Below are 26821 nucleotides of genomic sequence, written 5' to 3'. Positions count from 1 at the left end.
GGTTCTTAACAATATGTCATGTTAATTTTAATTTATATGGAACTGAAATCAGCTAAACAGCAAGTAAGGTTAACTGCTTTTTGTTTTTTTTTTTAATGTGCACTTCCCAAGTTTTGTGGCACTTTTACAATGAGAGGGCATCAGAAAAACAGTATTTTGTTGCTGTGTTGTGTGAGAACATAAACCGAACCTGACTTGTCTTGAATCATGTCAAAGGAAGTTAACGATTAAAGAAATTAAATTAAAGAAATTAAAGAAAAGTTATACCAGCTAAAATGTTTTGCACCCCTGTGCAGAAGTTCCTCACACAGTGAAAGTCAATAATGTCTTTTATGGCTGGTTGGATATCAGGTAACATCTGATTTCTAATGGCAAGAAACCCATAACAAAGTATACAGTTGCACTGATGACCCTACTTGGCACTGATTTCAGTGTCTTAGTAGAGAAAACAAACCTGAGGTCTGAGGGTAAGCTTCTTTTGAGCACTCTGCTCGATATAACTGAATTGAGTTGGCCAGCCTGCATAGAAGCAAAAAAGAGGTAGTAGTAGTGGCCAGAGGCCATTAGCAAATGCTCTTTGTTGGGACTTTTATATGGAAATGCCGTGTAATCCACAAACCCTTTTTTCTATTGCAAAAGAGATTTTAGTAAAAAATAAATAAATAAAAATCCAGCCAGCACAGAATAGGAACATGTACTATTGCTGGCAATGCTACATATGTTCTGTGGGCAATAAGATGTGAATTTGAGGCTAGAGGGTGTCAATCTCAGACTGATTTTTCATAAAATCAGTCCACGGGGGTTTTCATTTTAAAACTGCCTTATGTTTATGTGGAAAAAATGAGATTCTGTAGTTTGTTTTTTATCTAAATTCAAACTTCTTTTGTAGCTTTCAGGCTGTATACCTTTATTACCACCATATGAAGAAGCAAATGTTTGTTTAAAAGCTGGAGATGGCAATGTTCTTTTTGGTTTTTTGTGCTGCAGTGAAACAGAAAGTGGAGCAGAAACTGGAGCAGATGGGGAAAGTGCAGGGTGTCTGCCTACACACTGCTCATGTTTTGTGTATGGATGCAGTCCTAAATGTGGGCCTGGAGATGGGAAGCCACAATCAAGACTGCTGGCCTCATGTGTTCAGGTACTTAGCTTTCCCAAAAGAAACATAATTTTCAATGTCTTGCCATGAAGTACCAGTCTGAGAAAAAGGACTTTACATACTCTGGGAGTCTTCTTCATAGCCAGTAACAGAGTGAATTAACTGTAATTAAATTGAATTAAATATCTGTAAGAGAAAAATCACTTCTTTCCACATCTGTTTGGAAACTAAATCAATGCTTAGAAACTTCAGTGTTGTCAGAAGACTGTGTCAGATCCTGAAACCTAAATGGCCGTTCAAGTTCCTCAGATAGGCTGTTTGCTATATGAGGACATGGTTGGCCAAGGGATGTAAGATGACACACTGTCTGTGATGTGTCTGAGAGTTTTGCTTACAGCATGCTTCTGACTTGAGTAGAGACTCAAGCATTTCTTCAGTGAGTCCTCTGATTTAGGGACACAAGAGCTGTTGTTCTGTGGCTTTAATCCGTCTTTTCCTTCTGTTCTCAGGGTGTGTGAGTACATCAGCACTCTGGAGCACACCCACTTCAGTGATGGCACCTCCCAGCCCTGCCTTACCATCACCCAGTCACAGCAGGCACCTGGAGGCCCACGTTCAGACACTGAGCTGGGAGAGACTCCTCAGGAACAGACCCCTGAGCAGGAGACCACCCTCAGCAGTAATCCTGTCATTCAGCCAGTTTCCATCCAGGAGCTTGTCAAGGAAAGCAGTAAGGGCAGAGCTTTCGACTTCCGTGGAGGCAGCTTGCTGTGTGGAACCAGTGCTGCCAAGGCTGTTCTCACACTCTCCACACAAGCAGACAGGTAAAAGTGTCACTAGATTCTCTGCTCCTAAAACAAGACCAACATAGACCTTTCTGTGATGCAGTGGGCCCTGATCCTTATGTCTATTGCAGCCACTTGCTTCAGTTGAGTTTTACAGGGGAGCTACGTATCACAGCCAGCAGCTCTTAAAAGACTTGGTTTTCTGCACCTTTGCTGTACTTGCCCTGCTTTTTGGAAGCGCTGGGCTGGGTATGTCTGAATCCACCAGTAAATCACATGCATCCTAGGAGTGGTAGTTCTATTGCTTGCATGTAAGTTAATCTATTTTGTTTGCTCATTAAAGCAGACAAAAAAAAAAAAAAATAGGTGTCGTGCCTTGACAGGAAGGAATGGAAGCAGTTCCTACTGTCAGAACAAAAGAAAGTGTTTCATGGAAAACAGAATCAGGGAATCATGGTTGTGTTAACTTCTGGCTGTACCATGTGAAATTTCTTTGTGATTCTGTGGAAACTTGCCTCCAATCTGTGCAAAATTTTAAGGGTACAGGTTTATCTCTTAAATCTTAAGAGCTCATTGCAGTTGAAAATAATGGCTCTTGTTTATATTCCTACATAGCAATTCAGATATAGCAGCTTTAGATCTAAGACTTAAATTCAATTCTTTGTCATGTTAAGGGGCTTTACAGATGGAGCAAACTGCTATGATGCAGAAAGCTCTGATGATGTAAGTTGGGAGAGCTGAGCATATTAGTTTTTGTAATTATTGTTTATGAACTGTTTATGCAATTAAGATCCACTTAAGGGGCAGTGGTGATTCCTTAAAAAAGTGCTTTTTTGTTATAGTGCTGCATTTGTATCTTGGAAGGGTTCTGTTTGGTCCTACAACACTCTACCACCCTCCAATTGATAATATTTCTGGATCAAGGTCTTGCTGTGTGTGTTGCCAGAGGCAACACACAGCAGTTATGTACATGTAAAGGTTTTCCTCTTGCAAATACATTTAAGTCTCCATATCATGAATTTTTCAGTTGATTTCTATTCTTTTATTCACAGGCTCTTTGAAGATGCTGCTGATAAGTTAAATTTGATGGCACTGGCAGGCTTCCTTTACCAGCTCAAGAAGGCTTCTCAGGCCCAACTTTTCCATTCTGTCACAGATACAGTTGATTACTCCCTAGCAATGCCAGGTAGAAAAAAAAACAAACAAAGAAACACAGACTTCTTTGTCTCACATACAGCTATATGGCTTGCAAAATTAGCTTTGTACTACCTTTTAGTACTTTGCAACATTTTCTAAAGGTTTTAATTTTTCCACTTAAATTTCAGGGTATAAAGAAAACAGTATTTATTCTAATAAGATCTTTCTGTAGGAGTGCTGCAAAATCTTTAGAAAAGCCGAAGAACTTTTTTTAGACAAGGACCACATCTACCCCTGCTGTGAGACGCTTCAAAGGACATTTGCTTAGAAGTGTTCATAAAATGAGTGATAACAAATGAAGCATGCAATTGAGAAATGAAAAATTCAGCAGTGGAAGTTGTCTGCTTACTCTTCCCCAGCAAAGTGAAGAATATACCTTACAGTACAAAACCTGTAGAAAGTTGTCTGTCCTGTAGCAGACATGAAAACTTAATTGGTTTCTCCTTTCCCTGGGGTGTTACTTAGCATTATCTCAGTATAAAAATTAGTCATTCTTTTTTGGTTCCTCCTTGTCTCCAATCATTTTTGTTTGTTTGTTTTTTTTAAGTAAAAAAAGGTATGGCATTATGTGTAGCAATAAGTCAACAGTAGTAGTAATAATGATATCCACATTAAGGTAGGGCAATTAATTGGATATATATTTTTATGTTGAAAGTGGCATATACACATTTTAAACTAGCATATTCTAATGAGACAATGAAGTGTATTTTCAAATATTATAAGAGGAAAGGAAGATGAATTGTTTTCAGTAGGAATTAAAAGTATTAGTGGCTGTAGAACACATGATCCTTTTCTCAAATTCTATGCTTCTCACCAATTGTGTGGTACAGTCTATATTCTTTCCTGTAGATGTCACCAAAGGTCTTCACAACTACTATTTTGGCTCACAGTAACAATTGTTTACCTCCTTGCTTGTCTGCTTTTATCCATACTGGATATCATAACTGAATTATAATGCATTATTTTCCAAGTCGTTATGTCTTAAAAACTTTCCCAAAAAATCTTCCCTCAAAGGAAAATGAGATGTTTTTATTGCATTGTTCATAAAGCTTGGGTCTATCTCCTGTTCTTTTACCTACCCAGGTATAAGCTGTGTTTTACACTGATTTCTTTCTGGCTGAGCATTATAAATTTTGAACCTGATTTACATTTCTCTTTAGACATCCAGAGATGAAGGAGCAGCTTTTTGTTTACGCTTCTGTTTATTTTGTTTTACTCCCTTGTAGGAGAAGTAAAATCCACCCAGGACAGGAGAAGTGCACTTCACTTGTTCCGACTTGGTGATGCCATGCTCAGAATTGTGAGGAGTAAATCCCGCCCACTGCTCCACCTCATGCGCTGCTGGAGCCTGGTGGCACCTCACCTGGTGGAGGTAGGATTGGGGAGAAGATGGGAATGTGTACAAGGGATGGCAAAGCTGAAACAGCTGAAGAAGGCTTAATGGTCTTCTTGAAATATGTAACAGCCCTTAACATTGTGTCCTATTTGATCTGTTCTCTTCACTTTTAAGTTCCATAAATGGCCAAATATAAGCATGACCAAATGCCAATTTTTATCAAATATGACGTATATACATAAAAACTTTTAAAAGGGAAAAATTGTCACCTGGTAGCAACAAAAGGTAGTACTTGACATGAGATCTGTTCTGTGGGGTTTATTATTTAATTTATTTTTAGCTGTCTGCTCCTTCAATTTTTGTTAAATCTTTAGGCATCTGTGAGACCCCAAGCAGCTCATAGTCTCAATCACCCAATTCCATAGCAGTACTTTCCCATTTTCTTGGCAATGGGCTCTCTAGTCATGATGAAGCTCTCATTAGGGTTTGGCATCATGAAGTGCTTTTGTGTTTGGGTGAAGTCTTATACTCTTCCTCTCCCTGCAGGCTGCCTGTCACAAGGAGAGGCATGTGTCTCGGAAGGCTGTCTCTTTCATCCATGACATCCTTACCGAAGTGCTGACAGACTGGAATGAACCTTCTCATTTTCATTTTAATGAGTCACTTTTCCGCCCCTTTGAGCGTATCATGCAGCTGGAGCTGTGTGATGAGGATGTGCAAGACCAGGCAAGTCGGCCCTGACTAGGGTGCCTGTATCTGACCTACCATGCCCATAAGAAGGATGGTCAGCAGAGTGCACTTGATCCACTTGAATATTTCCCAAATGCCCTTCAAATGGTGTCCCTCAATTATCTTCAGGAATTCAGGAGGGCCCTGCCTACCTAAATCAGCATTATGGTAGCATACAGATATCTTTCTGTACTTCAAAAGAGCCTTGACATGTTCCTGTTCAATGTAGCTTACTATTTTTCTTCTGTAAAGCAGTTGTGAATGATACATGTGTGGCCCTATTCCACAGTCAGGTCTTCCTTCAGGAGCAGACCCAAATGTGATGCTTGAACCTACCAAATTATTGTTATATTTCCCAAGATTCTAGCACACCAGGCATTATAACAGTACCTTTAGAGAATAATGTTATACAATGCAGAAGCGCTGTTTTCAGAACTCTGCTCCTGACTACTTACCTGTTTATTGCTTAGACTAGCTCTTTAGTAGAAGTGCATCTGGCTTTAAAGTTATTTAATTAAATTATCTAACAAAAAAAAAAGTCTAGATTTTGAAATCCAGATAAAAGAGTATATCTAGAAACGTGTTTAAAGCCTTCCTCATTCCTTCTGCAGGTCCAGCTTTGTATCAGTTCTGGTTTTATTCTTTGAGCCTTTCCTACACTGTTTGCAGGTGGTCACCTCCATAGGAGAGTTGGTGGAAATGTGTTCTACCCAGATCCAGTCAGGATGGAGACCCCTGTTCAGTGCCCTGGAAACAGTTCACAGCGGCAATAAGTCAGAGGTTAAAGAGTACCTTGTAGGAGAATACTCTATGGGTAAGGTCTTCAGCACTGACTATTTTGTGTATTCTTCTGTTTCGCAATCTAATTCCTTGAGGCCCCAAGAAATGACTCAGTACATTTTAAATGCCTGACCTGAATAGATACTCTGAAACAGTATAGCTCACAAAGGCACTGTTATACTCTAAGACTGTACTAATGTATCTGATTTATTAGGTTGGGAGTAAAAGCAGAGATAATTTCATTTCTATCCTTTCAGTTCTGGCAGATGAGTATAATAAGACAAAAATGCTTCAAACCTACTTGAATATTTTTGAGCAAAAAGATAGCGTGTGAGTGCTGAGTATAGTTGAGTTCAAAATGGTAGTGTGTGAGTGCTGAGCATAGTTGAGTTCTTGTCACTGCCCTGCTGTAGTGACTGCATACAGTCACTGCCTCTCGTGTCAACCATCTTTCTTACCATGTGAAACCTCCTCCTCTTAAACATCAATGTCAGTTGGTGCGATACTCCAGGTAGGTACTTGTCCAAGCACTCGATCACAGGGATTCTAATTACTAGTGCTGTTACAAATCATTTGCTTTACAATTGATCCTATGTCTCTCTCAGAGATGATTGCAAGTATGGAAGTTGGGTAGTTAGGACAAATAATGTTAGTCTGTCCTTTTGACACATTTACAGGTTAATAAATGTTACAAGCCATGCATGAGGGGTATGGTTTGCATCCGAAATTTTGTCTTTCAGATCTGTTATTATCATGGCAAAATGCAAGTTTATACAGCTTTTGTAGACTGATTAGCTACTTAGGAAAAGCGAAGCTATTTTGTCACTGTATCAGAAGAGTCAGAATAGTTTTCAGTGTGACTGCTGTGTCGTCTTGACAGTTAGGACTAAGGCTCCACCAAACAAAAATGTTACACAACTGCTGATTGCATGCACCTGCTCTTATTATGTGAGCACTGGTAAGTAGATATTTTTTATAGATGTTGTGAAGAAAGGAGTCAGCATTACTTTCAATGTAGGGTTACGCGAGTTGCCTTGGGAGCAAAAGAGGAAAAAGCATGTTAGTTTTTACTTCTGAGATGACTGGAGCATTTCTGTCTCTTCCAGGAACAGAATTGATCCTACAGATTCAGCTAAATTGTTTAGAAGCTGTTGGAAATTCATCTTTATGGGGGATGGGAAAAAGTCCTCATCTTGTTATTTCCACAGGGAAACGCCAGGCCCCAGTGTTTGATGTCTTTGAAGCATTCCTAAACACTGACAGCATCCAGGTCTTTGCCAATGCCGCCACCAGTTATATTATGTGCCTTATGAAGTTTGTGAAAGGACTGGGTAAATGCTTTTATTTTCCTTATATTTTATTAACTTATGCTATGTCAAACTTGATTCTGCCAAAAATGAGAATCCTGCTTTGTAATACAGAGTACTGTAGGGAAAAGAGAAGCAGTGTCTCAGTTTCTCAAGAATAAAGTCCAAAATGATTGAAAGAGAACTTCGGAAACATTTTGAATGCTATCAAGGCCATGAGTTATAATAGAAGCAAAGATACATCTCTCTCTTTTAAATGTTTTCGTCATTTGATCTTATTTACATCAGGACTCGCGTAAGTTCAGTTTTAAAAAAAATAAAAGAACACAATAATGGAGATATGACCCTGGCACTGTGCAGTGACAGCACAGATTGTTTGTAACAGATGGTATGTCTTATATTTAGAGGTCAAAGCTACATGGCTTCTTTGCACCCTTTCCCACCTCAGCAGTGTTTTGCATATGCAGTGCTGAAAACCTGCTGAACCTTGATTGAGATCATAAGCATTAATTTTTCTGTTGCGTTACTGAGGACAGCAGAGACAAAGTGCGTCAAGTCTCAGTGTAATCTTGGTGTTTCACCAAACTTCAGAGTAGAGGAGAGTGCTGCTGGGTCATTCAACCCACAAGTTCTTTTGCTTGCCTTGATTGCAGTTTGCAATCAGATTGCAGTTAAACAGTTTTCATTGAACTGTAAAATTGGTATATTTTTCCCGTATGTAAATTGCAAAATTTCTAGTAAACAGTAAAGGTGAACTGTTTTTTTTCTTTATACATATGAATACAACTTAGGCCAAAGGATCCACAGAGATAGTAAGGTTTGGAAGTACCTAACTGCAATTATTCCTTTCCTGTTAAGTTATTTTACCATTTATATCAATGGGGGACAGAATTCAGCTCGTGGATGACAGACTGGAATCATAATTATTATTACAAAAGAGAAAAATAAACTTGCTCGTCCAGTACAGCAAGGAGAACTTGCATCCCTTGTGTAGAAATGTTGTCATATTTCTTCTAGGTTTCTTAGTTTCATGAGATAAGTTTGTCCCATTTGTGGTTGCACATCAAAAAGCAAGATATGAGAATCATTCAGTTGTCATCTAATAAGATCAGACAAAGGATGATTTCTGCATTCTATTCAGACAGTGGAATTCAACTGCATGAAAAACAAAGCTAATCCTGTTTGTTTCTCTTCTGTCCCTCCCACTGCTGCCTTTCCCATCCCCAGGGGAAGTAGATTGTAAGGAGATGGGTGACTGTGTGCCAGGATCAGGATCAGCATCTACAGACTTGTGCCTTCCCGCGCTTGATTACCTCAGGAGATGTTCTCAGGTATAGTGAACAATCTTGCACAGGTACTAACATGGCCTAGGAGACAGTCCTATCCTCAAGGCTTTGCATCACTGGTTAGGTAAAATGCATGAATACAATAGAATTTGCTACAGAGCTGTTGGTAAGAGGCTGCACTGCCAGATAGAGACTGGCAATCTGAAGGATCCTCATGTGTTCTGAGCCAGCTAACAGCAGGAAAACTGAGGAGGTAACAGCACTCAGAACTGAAGGGCATGTGGGGAAAAAAAACATTCAAAACCTAACAGTAGCACATCCAGAGTGACATAAATTCTTATTTGCCCAGTTACTATAAAACAGAGCTAAAAGTAGTGACGTTTCTCTTATGTATTTTTTTTCTCTCTCTTTTTTTTTTTTTTTTTTTTTTTTTTTTAGTTGTTAGCCAAAATCTACAAAATGCCCTTGAAACCTATTTTCCTCAGTGGCCGGCTGGTTAATATGCCCCGAAGAGTGCAGGAGCAGTCAGCCAGCAGTGAGGATGGCATTGAGTGCATCCTTTCTGACTTTGATGATGACACTGGTAAGTGCATTGAAAGCAGGAAACGTAGGATTGATCAATTGTTTCTTTTACATGTCACTGTAAATTTTGCCAACTGCTGAAAGCAAAAAGGAGGGGAAAAACTTCACAGAGTTTATTGTGTCTGTTGTCTGTATGCACATACAACTTAGAGTTCAGATCCTGTCAATTTCTGCATGTTAAAAGCTACAACTCATGTATGAGAAAAATGCAACCAGTGTCATGGGAGAAGGCAATAATATTGTAATAAAATGAATAAATATCAGGGTACTTAACATGTTATAATGCAGCGAATACAGACATATGTCGAGAGCAAACACAAAAGTACTTTCTGGAACCACAGCTACTGTTAAGGAATGAAAACCTTTTGAGGTTGGTGCTGTCAGCCCTTCCTTTCACAGAAAAACTGTCAGTGTTGAGTCAAGTTTACAAAGATAAAGAATACTTACTTAAATATGTTTCCAAACTTAAGTGCCATGGTCTGTTGAACCAAATGAACTAAAATCAGTAGGAAGTGCTGTGACCTCCAGAAAAATGACAAACATTATTCTCCTAGTTATCCGTGTTGCTTTAGTGGGTTGTGGATTAACCAGGTGTTTGAAGAACACTGGAACTAGATGTGCATGGAGCCAAGCAATAGAGAAACGCAGACATAGTGCTTCTGAATCCATGCTGGCCCTCTGAAGCAGAAGCTGGTAATGTATTAGAACAATGCTAAGTAAACCGAGTTTACAAAAACAGAAGGCAGTGCCTCACTGGGCACTGGGGTCCTTGAGAAAAGGGCTGTTGACATCATCTACCTAGACTTCAGAAAGGCCTTTGACACTGTGTCCCACAGTATTCTAGATAAGCTGGCAGCCTATGGCTTGGACACTCTTTGCTGGGTGAAGAACTGGCTGGAGGGTAAGGCCTAGAAAGCGGTGGTGATTAGAGTTAAATCCAGCTTGCGACCCATCATGAGTGATGTTCCCCAAGGATTGGTATTGGGGCTTGTCCTGTTCCATATCTTTATTGGTGACCTGGACAAGGGGATTGAGTGCACCCTCAGTAAGCTGGCACACAACAGCAAGCTGGGAGAAAGTGGTGATCTGCCAGGGAGTAGGAGGGCTCCTCTGAGGGATCTGGACAGGCTGGATAGCTGGGCTAAAAATAATGTGATTAAGTTTAACAAGACAAAGTGATGAGTCCTGCACTTTGACCACAACAACTCCAGTGAACGCTACAGGCTTGGGTCAGAATGGATGGCTAGAAGACTATGTGGAAGAAGTATGGACCTGGGGGTGTTGGTTGATGCTCAGCTAAACATGAGCCAGCAGTGTGCCCAGGTAGCCAAAGAAGGCCAGTGGCATCCTGGCTTGTATCAGAAGTGCTGCCAGTAGGAGCGAGTGATCATCCCTCTGTACTCAGCACTAGTGAGGCCACACCTTGAGTAGTTTGTTCAGTTTTGGGCCTTTCTCTTCAAGAAAGATGTCCATCAAGGCCCTGGAAAGTGTCCAGAGAATGGCAGCAAAGCTGGTGAAGGGTCTGGAGCACAAGCCCTATGAGGAGCACCTGAGGAGATTATAATCATTTAGTCTGGAAAAGAGAAGGCTCAGGGGAGACTTTACAGCTCTCTGCAAGTCCTTGAAAGGATTATTTTATATAACTAATGATAGGACTGAAGAGAATGGCTTCAAGTTGCAACAAGGGGATTCAGGTGGGTTGTTAGGAAAAATTTCTTCTCCAAAAGAGTGGTCAGGTACTGGAAGAGGCTGACAACAGAGGTGGTTCAGCCACCATCCCTGGAGCTGTTTAAGAAATATGTAGATGCTGTACTAAAGAATGTGGTTTAGTGGGGAAGTATTGGTGGCAGGTGGATGGTTGGTTTGGATGGTCTTGGAGGTGTTATCCAACCTTGGTGATTCTGTGATTCTATGAAAAGTCAGTTCCAAGATCTTGCAGAATGTTTTAGCCTACTTTGCCTCAGAGTAGTGCAATGTATTTTCATAGTGTCTTTTATTCCATGCCAAATTATTCAATAAGTTGCTAACAGAGAATGTTTTTAGCTCTTCCAGATTTGAAGATAGCCAGACTTAGTGCTGAGTGAGTTGTGCTATTTCCTCACTTAGAAAGATAATTAAATAATTCTGTACAAAACAGGTACAAACCATTCTGGGCAGATTTGCGGTACTAGTGAGATCCCTTAGTGTTATGTGTCTCACATACAGCTCTGCTGCTTGCAGGATTTCCTGTGCATTCTTATGGTTTTAATTTTTCCAGTTGAAATTTCAAAGTGCAAATAAAACACATCTAGTCTAGTTGAATCTTTTTGTAGGGGCAATTCAAAACCTTTAGAAGGGCTGAGCCCTTCTAAATGTCCATTTCTTTGGACATGTACCATATCTGCATCTTTTGTAAAACACTTCAGAGGACATTCATTTCATTACTGGACTTAACATTTTTTATGCTTTTTAAGAAAGAACTAGAAGATTCAATTGGCTAACTTGTCACTCAAGACTTGAAAATAACTTTAAAAAAAAAATAAAACAGGAATTGGACTAGTGGGAATGGCAAACTTAGACCAGAAAAAGGTATGTAGAGGAGGAAGAGTGGGACAAAACATGAAACTAAATTAAAGGGAAAGAAAAGGAGACAATCTTTTCAAAAACTGATATTGCCCTCTGCAATTATACCACAGCAGTGAAATGAGAAAGTACTTACAATCTTTTAAGTTATTTAATTGCTTAGTTTCCATTACTCTCTGAGTTCCACCTGTGGTCAGTGCAGTGTCACACTGCTTTTTAAAGTTTGTTTTCTTACTTGTAGGCCTTATCAATGTCTGGATTATTCTGCTGGAAGAATTAACAACTGCCATATCCAACTGTCCCCGCCAGCACCAACCTCCAACTCTGGATCTGCTCTTCGAATTGCTGCGGGATGTTGCCAAGACACCTGGTAATTAAAGGATAAACTCTGAGCTACTGAAGCCCTGGCCTGTCCCTTGTAGAATACTAACCCACCTCTATAAACTGCGATATTCTTCGTGCTAGAACTGCACAGACATGCTCAAATACAATGGAATTTTCTTAGAATGGGATTTGTGGTTCCAGTTAGTTAACCTATTGTTCTGTGGTGACAGAAGGCATGTTGTAGGAGTATGCTTAAGTCCTGCATACACAAATTAAGAGGTGCAGTATTCTGTCAGTGTCCTGGCTACAGAAAACATTTGCAAATGCAGGAAACTCATAAAATTATACAGTCCTGTAGGCCTCCTGAGCAGCACAGGAGATTCACAGTTGAGTAAACATTCATGTACTCAGAACTAAAACTAATCTCATAATGAAATCTACAACTGCACACTTCTCTTAACCCATAAAAAAAGAGTTTCAGAAACTGCCTTCTCTAGAATCACCCCTGGCTTCAAGCTTGGAATGAATTAAGAAACATATCTTGAATGTAGGCTGTGTAAGCAAAAATATACAACCATCATTGTGTTTATTTTAAGGCCCAGGATTTGGCATTTTCGCGGTTGTACATCTTCTTCTTCCTACAATGTCCCTTTGGCTCCATCGCAGCCATGGTGACCATTCTTACTGGGATGTGGCATCTGCTAATTTCAAGCATGCCATTGGCCTTTCCTGTGAACTCGTAGTGGAGCACATTCAAAACTTCATACACTCAGGTATGTCCTAACACTATCAAATCTCCTGATAGTTGTTTAATGGCACATTACTGAATAGCTACCTGAGGAGGTGATTTCTTTGCTTTTTTGGTTGCTCAAGTGTAAAACAAGAGGAGGAGGGTTAAGAATTTGTTTTCTTTTTTATTAACAAATAGAAAAAATATAACTTGAAAAGGGACTTGTGGAGGTTATTTAGTCCATGCTGTTGCTCAGACAAGGGCTAACTTCAAAATTGAATAATCACAGTGTTCATTTCCAAAGGAAGACAGTGAGACTTCAATCTTAAGGAACATTCAGAAACAGAAGCTAACAGAATTTCTCTAGTATAACTGAAGTCTACACATTTTATATCATTAACCTCAAAAGGACAGTTCTCATTTCAATAGGATGTGATGCATGTTTCAAAACTGAACTCTACTGATATCTACATAAAAAGAATTGGTTTTGCAAAGTTTCTCATTTGCAGTAAGCATGTCAAGACTGTCTTTAATTGCAATGCAAAGGCAATGATGCCAAATAAAACCAGTTTGTATCTTTTCCTTACAGATATTGGTTATGAAAATATGATCAATACTATGCTAAAAGATCTTTTCAAGTTGCTGGTCGCCTGTGTAGCAGAACCAACAGAAATTATTTCCAGAGTTGGCTGCTCTTGTATCAGGTAACAATCTGTTAGCATATTAAAAAAAAAAAAAAAAAAAGTACTTGTGGACAGACTAAGTTGGCTAGCATCTCAGAAGTCTGCAATATATCTCTATTTTAGACTTACCAGCCTTTTTTTTTTTAACTGTTTTCTGTCTGTTTTAGAACCTGTAGTTTTGCACATTGCTATGTCTGTCATTCCCGTAAAAATATTTGCACAATACATATGTACAGTTAGTCGATAATTAATCCTTAGGAAAAATAATTAAGGGGCTTTCTGTGGGAATTCACAGGTCTTTGAGTGTAGTGGATATCTTTACAGTCTTCAGTTTATTGCAATCACAGTCAAAATAAACACTCTATTATATACTTACAGAACATATAGTTCTTCTTCAGGAGAGATGATTGTTTAAGGAGGAAAACTGAAGGAAAAGCAGTCAGAAATTCAGCGTTATATCAAAAAAATGGGTCAGGATAGCAACTATTAATTCTTAGGAGACTGATTATTATTAGCTAGCTACTAAAAGGACCTTTTCTTTAGTTTTCCACCTTCTCCCATTTCAGCTGAGAACTGTTCAGTTATTTCTTATGGTAATGTTTTCCTGTGTGCCTACTTTTAGGTATGTATTAGTGACAGCAGGTCCTGTTTTTACTGAAGAGATGTGGAGGCTTGCATGTTGTGCCTTGCAGGATGCATTCTCTGCCACCCTGGAGCCAGTAAAGGTAAACTGCCTTTTTGCTGACAGTCAAAACTATTTATACTTTAACTTTTGACAAGTTGTCTCACACATGCACACGCGCGCACACATACATAAGGTTTTGGATACAGAGGCTGGAAAATAAGATTATGTTTTAGTTTTCATTGTTTATTTATTTAATCACAGTGAAAGGCATTGGATGAACAATGGAGACAGATTTTTTTTTTGAAGCACGTTACAGACAACAGTGATTAATAACTTTAAATTGCCCCACCAGCAAGATAGCAGAAGATCCTTACGTTTTGTTCCAGTTCTTCTGAATTGGTTAAAAGTAGACAGAAAAAAAAAGTTGCTTACTTGTTCCAGTTGCTGCATGCTCCATATAGATTATTTTTCAAATCACCACCATGTGACAAAAAAAATTCCCTTTAGTTCACTACTATATAAGTTTGCATTTGCATCACATACACTGAATACTGAATAGCAGGTGGTCCATTGGTAGTAAATTGGAGAGATCCCTCCCACTCTGAATTTTGTATTAAAGATGACCAAGTTCAACAGTTCTACAATCACTGATTTAATTTAACGCACAGTGAAAGTCTGATGTTGTGTTTCTCTATAGAACCTATTGGGCTATTTCCACAGTGGTTCTGAAAGCTTTAGTGGAGACGCCTGTGAAGTGAAGGTGGCAGCCCCCTCCCTCTCGCCGAGTGCTGAGGCTGAATATTGGAGAATCAGAGCCATGGCACAACAGGTAGAGACTGATATTTCAGTGAAAGTTGGAGAAGCCTTTCAACTTGGGGCTTTTCTTTGCGTACATTTTTAGCACAGCTGTCCTCAAACCCTATGAGCAAATCAAATGAGACTTCTTCATCACTAGGCTATCATGTATCTAACAGTAGTAGTGAGAAAAAGTAATGAAAACTAGAAACAAAAACATTAAAACTTACCCTCTAAGTGGCTTGGCTGGGGGTAGATGCATAGGCATTTGATCAGGATTACAAGCCTGTTATGTAGTATAGCTTTAAAACAGGCAATACTAACATAAATCAGTGGAAACCTTTCTGACAGAAAAAGGGAAATAGCATCACAATGAATACTCATCTAGAACATCATATGCATTTCTGACTATTTTGTTAAATAGTGATTAATTCAAAAAGCAAGAAAAACAAATTAGAACAGACACTGTGATATTACACTAGAAAAACTAGGTTTGTTCAACTCCTCAAATCAAAGTTTGAAGAGCAGTATACATTTTTTTGTGTGTCTATAAGTACATGGGTATAGATTGGAGAGAAGAAAGTTATTAAGAATTAGAAGGTAACGATGACATTGAACTAATGATTTAAAAATCATCACTAACTGCTAATCAACTAAGTAGTCTGGGAGAAAACCTTCTCAGGGTTCTTTTGTCTACAGTGAATGTTGTTCATTTTGAGAAAGTGTTTTTATGAAACAAGTTCCTTAAAATACAGCAAACTAGACTTAATGACCTGAGTCATTATATGGCAGTTTCTACATGGGTAAGCAGCTGGATTAAAAGAGCCAACAGATGTTTGGTGTCAGTTTCTGACTTAATCATATTCTTAATCATATCCCGATGCTGCTTGAAAATCTTAGATGTCTCAGATGTTCGGGATTTGTGATCACAAAAACATGGCAGTGGCAGATATTGTTTGAACAGAAAAAGTGTTTTAAAACTGAATTTCTACAGAGGCAAAGCTCATAAAGTAAGAAATGGAGCAGTTAGGCTTCTCTAAGAGACACCCCTCAGAGGCATTGCCTGAGTTCTTCTCAGCGAGGATTTGACACATCAACTATGCTGTGAAACAAAGCTACAGCAGTGAGAGTTGTTTTCCTACTTCCCTTCCAAGTAACTACAAATTAGGTGTCCATTGTCTCCTTGTGGCTGAAAACCATCCTTCCAATAACAAACCTTTTGAGGAGGAATGGGCTAACTGTGTAAGCAGGTCTTTGCTATACATGGTACTTACAGGTAGTAGCTTCCTTTCGTCACTGTAAGAAAAAAAAAAAAGTTGTCATAGATCTTTCACAATTCATGAAATTCTGCTGTCAGGCCCTTCATGGACCCATTAGACATGCTAAACCTAATTGTTTTATGTAATTTGTCATTTTCTAGGTCTTCATGCTGGAGACTCAGTGCTCCCCAAAGACCCCTAGCAACAAGGAGGGGTTCGAACATGCCCAGTCATGTGTGCTCGTCATTGACCTGCCACCAGATAAGAAACCAAATGGGCATACCCAGAGAAGGTAAAATATCTTCTCAGGAGTTGTTAAAAACAAGGTAAAATTATTGTCAGGTTGGCAGAGATGGGAACAGAGGCTGTGCCTTTCTACAGGTCTCTTAAAAAAAAAAAGCTTCTAATAGATAGTAAGAGTTGGTAGGTTGCAAGTACCTGAAGAAGGTGACACAAAGCTTTAAAGTAAAGGAAAGTAGATGAAACTAGGAAAATAATTCTCATGGGAAATATTAGGAAAACCTTTCTCACACTGAGATGTTTTTTCTTAGAGGTGTAAAAATACCAGTTTGAAGAAAGCTTTCAAAGTGCTGTTACATTTTGTAGTGATACCTAGCAAACGAAATAATTTCTGCTACGCTTACTGGTCTTTTAAATTCAGTATTATTGGATTAAGAAGGTTGAAATAGGTTAATGGGTAATTGGAGCAGTATAAAGAGGCTACATGAAAATCTGTAAAGCTGTCAACATGCTAATCTAGGGAACTTTTGTTTTTGCTTGGCACTTTTTATTTTTAAAGAAAACCTTTTATATTTTACCACCTCAGAAAACCACGTGTCTGCATGACTCTTAGTCTTATCCTGCCAAAGAAAATTTCTCTTCGCTTGCACTTGGTTGTTTGAATAACCATGATAGTATCACAGGGCCAAGAATTAGTGCTACATTCAGGGTTTGTGTTTATATTGCAAGGTATTTAATATGTTATGTAAAACAGTCTTATACCAGCTACCAAACCTGCTTCTGGACCACTTCAGGCATTCTCATTCAAAACTGAATAGTTCAGTTTTGTAACCAGGAGTCAGAATGCAATGGCCCTTCTGTAGTTGGTCAGGAGGAAGGACCATGCAAGCAAGAAGTTAGTCTTTAAATAAATACAGCTTGCAATTAATACAAACTCTGAATGATCTCATACTGCTCTTTGTCTAACTGCAAATGCATATTCCCTTATGGGGAAATATTACCTAGCAATACTCATTTTTTGCCAAAACAGGGCTGAAAAGTTGACTGTGTCACCGCTTTTCATATTACTTGCTAGCAGCACAGTAATATGCCAGTCTTGCACGCTAGTTAACTGTGGCCTTTGAAGTTTTACTTTAACCTTAGTGGAGTTTTCTCTTTTCCCTTTTGCTTTTGTTTCCCTGATGCTGCATCGTTTCACAGGAAGCTGGGGTAAGGGAGCTCTTCCTCCTAAAAAGTAGTCAGAATAAGAAAATAGTGTCCTTAACCAGCTTTGGCATCATGTTTTCACCTATAGTTCTGTTCTAGTTTTTTGGTTTTTGTCGTTGTTGTTTTGTTGTTCATTTTAGAATTGAGTAGTACTTTAAATTGTCCTTGTAAGTTGCCTTAATGGCTGTTATAAAAAAGCAGATCTCCTTCATACTGCTCCTGCTTTTGGAATGGGGTTAGTCTCTCAAAATAAGTACACGTTTAATTCTATATGCACTCTTAAGAGCTTTTCTGAGTCAGAGCCTTTAATGATTTTTTTACAGCAGAAAACTACTTCCCCACAAGGAGCTCCAGTGTATGTGTTAATCATCAAGATTGTACTGCTGTCAGATAATAAGACTTAATTTTAACCACCATATCAGCACTGGCAGCTACAGCTATAGTAAGTGAGCGAGCTGACATAGATAAGCTAACCCTACAAGCACTGTTCTTTCTGACCTATGGCTTCTATATATGTCAGGCCCTCAAAAGTCTCAGGACTGTCTTTTTTAGTTTTTTTTTGGTTTTTTTTGTTTTTTTTTTTTAAATCAGGACCATGTGTTTGACTTTACCAATCAATTAACATAAGGATAAGATTTTTAGAGGTCTCAAATTGAGCATCTTATGTTACCTGAAAGTTTACTTTAACTTAGACTTAAAACTTCAGTATTGCAAGCAGAGTGAAAAGTCTTTTCCTCACCTGGCAATAATGCTACTTAAACTGTGATCCCTCACAGTTTCCATTCCCTAAATCTAAACAAGTACATACAACGCATCTACTCTATTTGAAATATCACAGCTTTCATCTGATGCAGACTTGTTTATAATTACTAACTTAAGATGGGCTTCACAGTTTATAATTTTTAATCTGTGAGCTGCCAATGTTTTGCTTTAACTATAATCCAACCCACTTCTTAACCTCCCCTGCCTGTAAGCCTGCCAATGTTATTTATTAGTGAATTACCTGAAAACTTCCTCTGGGAGAGATTGCCATTCATATGTTCCCTGTGCAAATAAAATCAGTGAGATCTAGAACTGCTCACAACATCCAGCAGGAGGGAATCACCCAGTATTGCATGTAAGAAACAGGGCTAAAACCTCAGTAGTCAAGTTGAAATCATAAGCGCAAACACTCACCAGGACTTAAGCTTCTTTGCATGTTCCATTGCACTGCTGATGATTTTGAAGGTTTTTTTTTTATTGGTTGGTTCTCTGCATTTTATTTTTGAGATATACCACTGACGTTATTGGAAATGGAAAGCAAATGGCAAACCAGCTTAAGCCTCAATTTGTCATGGCGAAGTTAAGGTTTGCTGAAATGCCAGTGGAGAAGTTCTAAGAACAATTCTTAGCTTTGAGTTCAGTAACGGCAAAAATAGAAAATGTACTTAGGATCCAAGGGCAAAAGTGCTGAATAATTTGTGTTTAAAAAATTACTTAATTATAGCAGTATGAAAATACTAAGGGTACCTGTAGCTATAGTATGATATATATATTTTATATATCTATAAAATACACAATAGAGCTTTCTTTAATACTGCCTCTGCAAAGTTCCATTAATGCTTTTGCTATGGTCAGTTATTTTATTTAACGCATGGAAGCATCATCCCTTCCAGGAAGGCTGAAAGACCATTCTAGATAACTTCACCTTCGTTCAATTCTTTGTAACAAGGCTCTAAAATTTTGGCCTTTAACACATATCCTTCATGTTAGATTCTGAAACATGAAATACTGGCATACTTGTAGTAAAAATATAACATACAATTATATTTCTTTTTCCTTCCTATACTTGGTTTACCAAGTATTCCTTTTAGGACGATAGTGGTGAGCTTGCTGTCACACCAAGTACTGCTCCAGAATTTATATGACATCTTACTGGAAGAATTTGTTAAAGGCCCTTCTAACCTAGAGGAGAAAATGACAATACAAGTACCAGAAAACAAGTTGGCTGGTTTTCTCAGGTACATCTCCATGCAAAATTTGGCTGTCATCTTTGACTTACTGCTGGACTCCTATAGAACAGCCAGAGAGTTTGACACCAGGCCCGGGTTGAAGTGCTTGCTAAAAAAAGTGTCTGGCATTAGTGGAGCTGCCAACCTGTATCGCCAGTCAGCAATGAGCTTCAATATTTACTTCCATGCTTTGATTTGTGCTATCCTGACAAACCAGGAGAACATCACTGCAGAGCAAGTAAAGAAGATGCTCTTTGAGGACGATGAGAGAAGCACTGACTCATCACAACAGTGCTCTTCAGAAGATGAAGACATTTTTGAAGAAACTGCCCAGGTCAGTCCTCCTCGGGGAAAAGAGAAGAGACAGTGGAGGGCTCGAATACCATCTCTGAGTGTACAGCCTGTCAGCAATGCAGACTGGGGATGGCTGATCAAGCGGCTTCATAAGCTCTGCATGGAACTGTGCAACAACTATATCCAGATGCACCTAGACCTGGAGAATAACACAGAGGAGCCTCCAGTGTTCAAAGGCGACCCGTTCTTCATTTTACCATCCTTTCATTCAGAAACCTCCACCCCATCAACTGGAGGGCAGTCTGGGAAGGACACTCCATCAGAAGATGACCGGAGTCAAATAAGGGACCAACTGGGAGACAGCCTAACACCACGAAGTGGAGAAATGCTGCTACTACCCCCACTCTCAAGTCCTAAAGCAGAGAAAAAAGAACAAAACAGGAAAAAAGAATGGTGGGAGAGTGCTGGCAACAAAATCTACACCATAGCCACTGACAAAACCATCTCTAAGTTCATGACAGAATACAAAAAAAGAAAGCAGCAGCAGCAGGCCATGACATCCTTCACCAAAGAGGTCAAAGTGGAAAAGAAAGGGGAGCTCCTGGGCTCCAGAGGGCAGGACTCACCCATACTCCAGAGGCCACAACATCTTATAGACCAAGGTCAAATGAGGCATTCATTCAGTGCTGGCCCAGAGATTCTAAGACAAGAGAAGAGACCACGCTCAGGATCCACAGTCAGCTCCCTGAATATATCTGTTAGGGATGCAGAGGCCCAGATACAGGTAGGAGACTTAAAGAATGCTAATAATGGTAATAATTTAAAATATATCTAAAGTATTTTTCTGTTGCTTTTATCACAATAATAACAGTCTCTTCATAAGATGTCTACCTTACCTAAATAAATCATCATGATGAGGACTGAATATTTCAGCAGCTGGCACTGGTAGAAAAACTCATTCTGTTCCATCAAAAGAAAATCAATCTTATGGGAAGATGTTATCAGGTATATACCAGTACAGCTTCCAAGAGTTTTTCTGTGATTGAGGCCAAAACTGCACTTTCCTAAAAACAACCAACAATGAACTCTGCTTACTGCTATGGGCTCCAGCCTACTGAGGGCTTTTGAAAATGTGAGGGCATGTGGTGTAATGCTTTTTTATTTAATAAGCTTTTTGTTAATTCAAAGCAGAAATAGTGGGCTCTGTTACTAAATAGGAACTTATTTGCATGCCTATCAAATCAGCAAAAACATTAAATCTTTGTTTGCTATTGGATGAAATAATAGGTGATGAAGAGTGATCTTGATACATGAAATACAAAGTCAAACAGCAACATACAGTACTGAATTGTGCAGTCAACAATAAATTAATATGCTGGTATTGCTGAGCCTTCTTCATGAAGCTGCAGTGACAAGATGCCTTTTCTGTCTAATCTGATAGACTTCTCTATATAGAAAGGTATTCTGAAGAGTCTTTTTTTTTTTTGTATCCAATTTTATAGGCATGGACGAACATGGTGCTGACAGTTCTCAACCAGATTCAGGCTCTACCAGACCAAACTTTCACAGCCCTCCAGCCAGCAGTGTTCCCATGTATCAGCCAGCTGACCTGCCATGTGACTGATATCCGTGTTCGTCAGGCAGTACGGGAATGGCTGGGAAGAGTGGGCCGTGTGTACGATATCATCATTTAAACTAGCTGTGCTCTGTTGCAAAGGGGAGAAGACAGCCAGGATATGCAGCAAAGGGGTATTTGGGGTTCATTAACTGCCTATTTGTTGGTGATAAATTAAGAAACAATGAGCTTGTTGATATATTTCCCCTATCCACTTGAGACTGTGTGTTCCTCACGCATACTCGCAGAGCAGGTGAAGCATGAATGTGTCTGGGGGTATGGAATGACCCCAGAATCTGCCAGTAAATCAGACTGGTATCTAAAGTCAAAATACATTTCAGTAACCTTCATTTAGATTCAAATTTACAGCAGCAGGAGTCACATCAAACTCTAGGTAAACATCCACACTTGTAATTAGCTATGAATGGAACCATCAAACCAGGCAAGCAAGACCTATATAACAAAACATAAATAAAAAGGTGGCACTTGTTCAGAGTAACTTTTTCCATTCAGAAATTGGCATGAGAGGAAAGCCAAATAAAGATTATTACAGTACTATATGCCTTGCTAACTGAAGAAAGTTGAAATTTATTTTGCTCTGAGAAGAGCCTTTGAAATCTGGTGATATTCAGAGTAGCAAGTGAGTGATTGTTAAAGTATCCCAGGTCTTAAACTGGTGAACCAAGCACAGGCTATTTGTCCTTTCATTACCCTTTGAAGTAATGCTTGGGGAAAAAAGGCACTGTCAACCTGCCTTCTCTACAGCATCACTCTGGCTACTTCTGCTATGACCACAGGTGGTCATTTTTCCACATATATAATTTCTCCAAAAGGCTACAGGAAGTTTGTTTTGCTGTTTTCTCTGAAGCTAGAGGGGAAAACACACCACAGAGCAAAGCTACAGCCAGTCTACATGCCAGTATCCAGCACTCACAACACAGTGAAGTGTTCCTCCAGTTCAAACAACACTGCAGCTAAGCTGACTTTAGCATCTATTCTAACTACTGCAGTCAGGACCCTTACACTAAATTTAGCCTATCACTCTATGTTGAAGTTCATCAAGATGGAAAATAGCCTAAAAAGAATGTAACTAACCTTTCTGCTTCTCTCCCCTTTCTCATCTGCTGTAGTAAACAGGGAACAGAGTCTTATGTAGGTACATACTCCCTCTGTGCAGTGCAGTGCTTCTATAAGGACTACTACAATCTGCTAATATTATTAGCAGGTGAGAGGTGGAAGGATTGACTACTGTACTGTCAAATATTCACACTGGACACAGTGAAGGGTTACTTTTGCTTCACAAATTATGTGACAGGGACTTGTACTCCTATACTACATCATTTGTTGATTAGATGTTTAAATAATTCATCAGAACTAATTTAATCTTGGGTGATCCCTTAATGATGTTCTTCCAAGACTTTTTAAATGTTCATACCAACTAAATATACATATTTGGTCCCTGCATCTTCAAAAAATGTCATCTTTTTACATCAGTCGTGGACTTTGCTCAACTGTTTTTAGCATCTTGAACCTGAAAAAATAGAGGGTCAGTTAAAAAAAAAAAAAAAAAAATGTGCTGAATAGCCTACACCTCAGCTGATGCATTTACTAAGAGTCTGTCACTGCCATCCTGCCTTTGCCCTCCATCACCCACTCCCCATTTGCCAACTGCTAGATTTTTGTGTGGGGCGTACTTTGTCCTATATCTTTCTGCAATGTCTGTCACACTGTTTCTCTTACTATCAGAACTCTACTTGCAGAATTATTCCAGGAACACCAAAAATTCCATAAAAACAACTCCTCCTTACCATGCACACTGACTTGATACATAAGTAATTTAATAATAGTATCAAATGTCAGTTTTCCCAATAGTTGGAATACTTCCTTAGGGACAGGTGAGATTATATTCCAAGCCCTTAGCATATTGTTAGATTTCTGTTGCCATGTTTTTCTTACACATCTTTAGGTTGAGTAAAAAAGGTAGCTATATTTTTTTTTTAACCTTTTTATTTGGTATCTATATAGAACTGCTTTTAAAGCAGGATGATAATTAGGCAACAGCCAGAATCAGAATAAACACCTGCATGCAAGGACACTCAAATGTGCTATTTTTCATTATACATTCATTTCAGGGATTGAGATTTTCACTGTGCTTACCCAAAACTAAAGCAAATCCTTAATTTATGTTGGAGAAGTAAAACAGATAGCAGTACCAAGGGAGTCACTCAGGATTCCAGAATGGGGCCAGTTATTTAGGAAACACCATGGTTCCATACTGTCTGTAAATCAGAAAGAGAAGCTCTAGGAACGAACATGACTGCCCCCAGCCAAGCACCTGAACACAGCCCAGCCCAGCGTTACCTGCTTAGCAAGCTGCTCAACCAAAGCACTGCTGTACTGCAATGCATTTTAAACTTCTCCTTCCAAATTATACACTAAGTGCCCATTGTCACCCTTAGTGCCTCTCTTTGCCCATACCCCTCCCTTAGGAAACCATATGAGGATGTAAGTAACTGCATCATTCCAGAAATACCATGTAAAAGGATGGGAAGAGCACAAAGCAATCTTTGTGGCAGCAGGCTTTAGGTGAGCAATCTTTAGCAGGTGTTGCTCTTCCTTTTCCTTCTGTGCGAAATGGCAAGCAGGTGAGGACAGCTTGCCACCACTTCAGGAGCTAGTCTGAGAGCAACATGTGGAGTTGGTTCATCAGGCTTTTTTTTTTTTTTTGCTAGTTTAGCCATAGACATTAGCAAGCCCCAAAGTAGCAAAATGCTGAGTGTGAAATCACCATTTTGTAGGCCTGTGTGCTTTGTTCCATTCATTCTTCGGACCACTTGGTCTAAAGCTGCCAGCTCAGTGCTTGCAGGCCTCACAGTGCAAGCTTCATGCCCAGAGAAGGAACTTGCACAGAATGGTCCCAGAGAAGAGTATTGGCACTAGCCCCTAGCTCTGACCACTCCAACACATCCAGCAGTGCAAAGCAACCGTCCATGCATCTCCCTCACATAACACATTCAGATTCTAATAGCCTTGTAGCCCACTGTGCAAGGTGACAGCAGCATAGAACCAACTAATGTTGAATCAGAACATTCATGAACAACATGAATCAGAACTCCTGGTTAACATGCTTTCATCAGGACATTAGGATTTAATTCTCTCCTAGAATAGACATTTATCATAATTGATTTCATTCAGCATCCAGACAAAATTATTAGGGAAAGGGTTACATAGACCTGGGCAGAACTTTTTCTTGTAAAATGCCAAACACAGCTTTTGTCTCATCACAAATAAAACAATACACTACATCTGGAGTATAGCTGGCTTCTGTGGAGGACAAGCAGAGTTTTCACCCATGGTTTGACCCAGCAAGGTACTTTGCCTTGAATTTGAGCTTCAAGTTCTCTTTAACTTCACTGTAAAATTCACCAATGAGTTCTCATTTGCCCAAGAGGTAATTCCCACCTCTAAATACTCCATGTTACCTTATGTAATCTCCATTTGCTCTGAACCACACTGAGTGGTATCTCAGTGCTGGTATCTCCACTTCAGAACTCAGTGCAGGACCAGTATGAAACTTGAGCGTCAAACAGGCTATCAAGTAGAGAGGTCCGGCTGTGTGTGCTGCCTGCATTTGCCATCTCCTGCTACAGCTTAGGCCCGCTCTCAGACTGCCCAAGCCATTGTTATTAGTGGGAATATTTATACTCTGGACTCAGTCCTTGAATCCTTCAATTCTTGCATACAAGTCAACAAATTCTCAGGAAGGGGAAAGTCCTGTATAGTTCCTGCTATCTGTTGTGGCCCTTTATACACCTCATTCCTGGAATTCCACAAAAAAACAGCACACATTCCTGTGCATCAAAGTGCTCCCAGACTAAAACTAGAACCTTCACTCTTGTACAGATCCAGCTTTAATGTGCAAGAAGCCAACCATAGCAAGCCTTCATTTCTAACCAGCTCTTGTATACAAGCTCAGTTGGAAACTGAGCATGCAGAATTTAGCCATTTTCACTTTTAGCAATTAGAAATGCTATTAGTCAGTGATAAATTGTTTTTAATTTAACAAATTCAACCAATTCTTCCCTTCCCGTATCTTATTTCTGTGAGGGTATGATAAGATTATGCTTAAGCAAACAATTTAATAAATATTCTGGTTATAATCACTTCTGGGAAGATCTGTTTATAGTGGTAAGCATGGCATATGAAATTAGACAAATAGATTCTCTTTTTCCTCAATTTCTGATAACTCCACAATTCTTTAAAGAAATGATGCAATACCATCAATTTAAAAAAAAATATATACCTTCTCCTTCAGTATAAAAGGACCAACTTACCACAGCACAGAAGCACAAATGTTGGATTTTATGCAGTGTAGATAACATCTGGCAGCTATTGACCCCTCTTCTCTGAGTCTCCCCATTTTGAGCAGAGCTTCTGTAGGGATACAACATAAGGGTCTATCAGCAGCACTCACCAGCAACATGCCTGGCTCTCCAGGAAGTTGTACAGTTGCATGGAAGAAATCTCACCTCCTCTTTGTTTTATCTCCACTACTGCCCCTTTATATGTGATGCTAACTACAGTTTCATTTCATACTAAACAGCTTTGGACAAACATGACAGGCTGGCTATTTAAAAAGAAAATAACAAAGCACCTAGCATAAGTATGCACTGTTCTTTTCACTTAATGCTGAGAGGTCCAAGAAAAGAACCAGAAGCAGAGAGAAGGGGAAATGCCCTAATTCTGACTATGGATATCAGTGGAGCTACACTGCATGATCCTGGATTAATGCAATAATGAGCTTGCCTGTGGGACCAGATCCCTCAAATCCTCTTTATTTTTGGCAAATTCACAAGCAAAGGTTTGCTTACTCTCCCCTGCCACAGCATTTCAGGGAACTGGGGTTATGGAAGGCATTTTTTGTTTAACAGAAAGTGGCAGGAGGATCTATTTCAATTCTTGCAACTCAACATCCCACTTATCAAAAAGTAGTTACGTACTTCCACTTCCTATGGAGCATTAAGGCCTTATTCCTTATTTTCTTTCCACATCTTCGCTTAGCGTAGTCTGTGGTGAAATACCATGCTTCCCCAGGAAGCAAAGGGAAGCAGGAGAGCTGCAGGGACAAATACCACCTCCCCAGTCAGGCCATGGCTGCTGAGCCCCCAGATCTGTGGAAGAAAGCACGATTTGATACCAAAGTGAGAGCAGCCAGGAAGGGCCGAGCCATGTGGTAGCAGAGCCCTGCGCTGCACATCATTTCAAAGAGCAGATGGGAGCAAGAGGTGTGAAAGTATGAAGTGACAGCAGGGAGCAACTTAATTTAGTTCCCCTCACCTTCCCCTTCCCCACCTCCATTTTTGTCATTATTTATGATACCGCGAATTTACTCCATGGGC

General features: G+C 39.4%; 1 protein-coding gene across 1 annotated transcript in view; it reads left to right on the top strand.

Annotated features, from left to right (window-relative positions):
• Positions 1-21501, top strand: part of ARFGEF3 (ARFGEF family member 3) — a gene marked incomplete at both ends in the record, with an annotated part of 80075 nt that extends 58574 nt beyond the window's left edge. Inside the window, 17 exons of the mRNA XM_079532687.1 lie at positions 988-1138; positions 1606-1920; positions 2934-3067; positions 4305-4450; positions 4961-5140; positions 5813-5957; positions 7132-7254; positions 8458-8561; positions 8955-9099; positions 11902-12030; positions 12581-12757; positions 13304-13418; positions 14020-14122; positions 14720-14851; positions 16238-16368; positions 19364-20591; positions 21310-21501. Coding sequence (XP_079388813.1) covers positions 988-1138; positions 1606-1920; positions 2934-3067; positions 4305-4450; positions 4961-5140; positions 5813-5957; positions 7132-7254; positions 8458-8561; positions 8955-9099; positions 11902-12030; positions 12581-12757; positions 13304-13418; positions 14020-14122; positions 14720-14851; positions 16238-16368; positions 19364-20591; positions 21310-21501 — 3650 coding nt within the window. The remainder of the gene's footprint in view (positions 1-987; positions 1139-1605; positions 1921-2933; positions 3068-4304; positions 4451-4960; positions 5141-5812; positions 5958-7131; positions 7255-8457; positions 8562-8954; positions 9100-11901; positions 12031-12580; positions 12758-13303; positions 13419-14019; positions 14123-14719; positions 14852-16237; positions 16369-19363; positions 20592-21309) is intronic.
• Positions 21502-26821: the final 5320 nt, after the last annotated feature.

This window comes from Tetrao urogallus, assembly GCF_951394365.1.
Source record: "Tetrao urogallus genome assembly, chromosome: 2".
Classification (NCBI taxonomy): domain Eukaryota; kingdom Metazoa; phylum Chordata; class Aves; order Galliformes; family Phasianidae; genus Tetrao; species Tetrao urogallus.
Note: the sequence above shows the minus strand (reverse complement) of the source record. Positions and strands in the feature narration are given on the sequence as shown.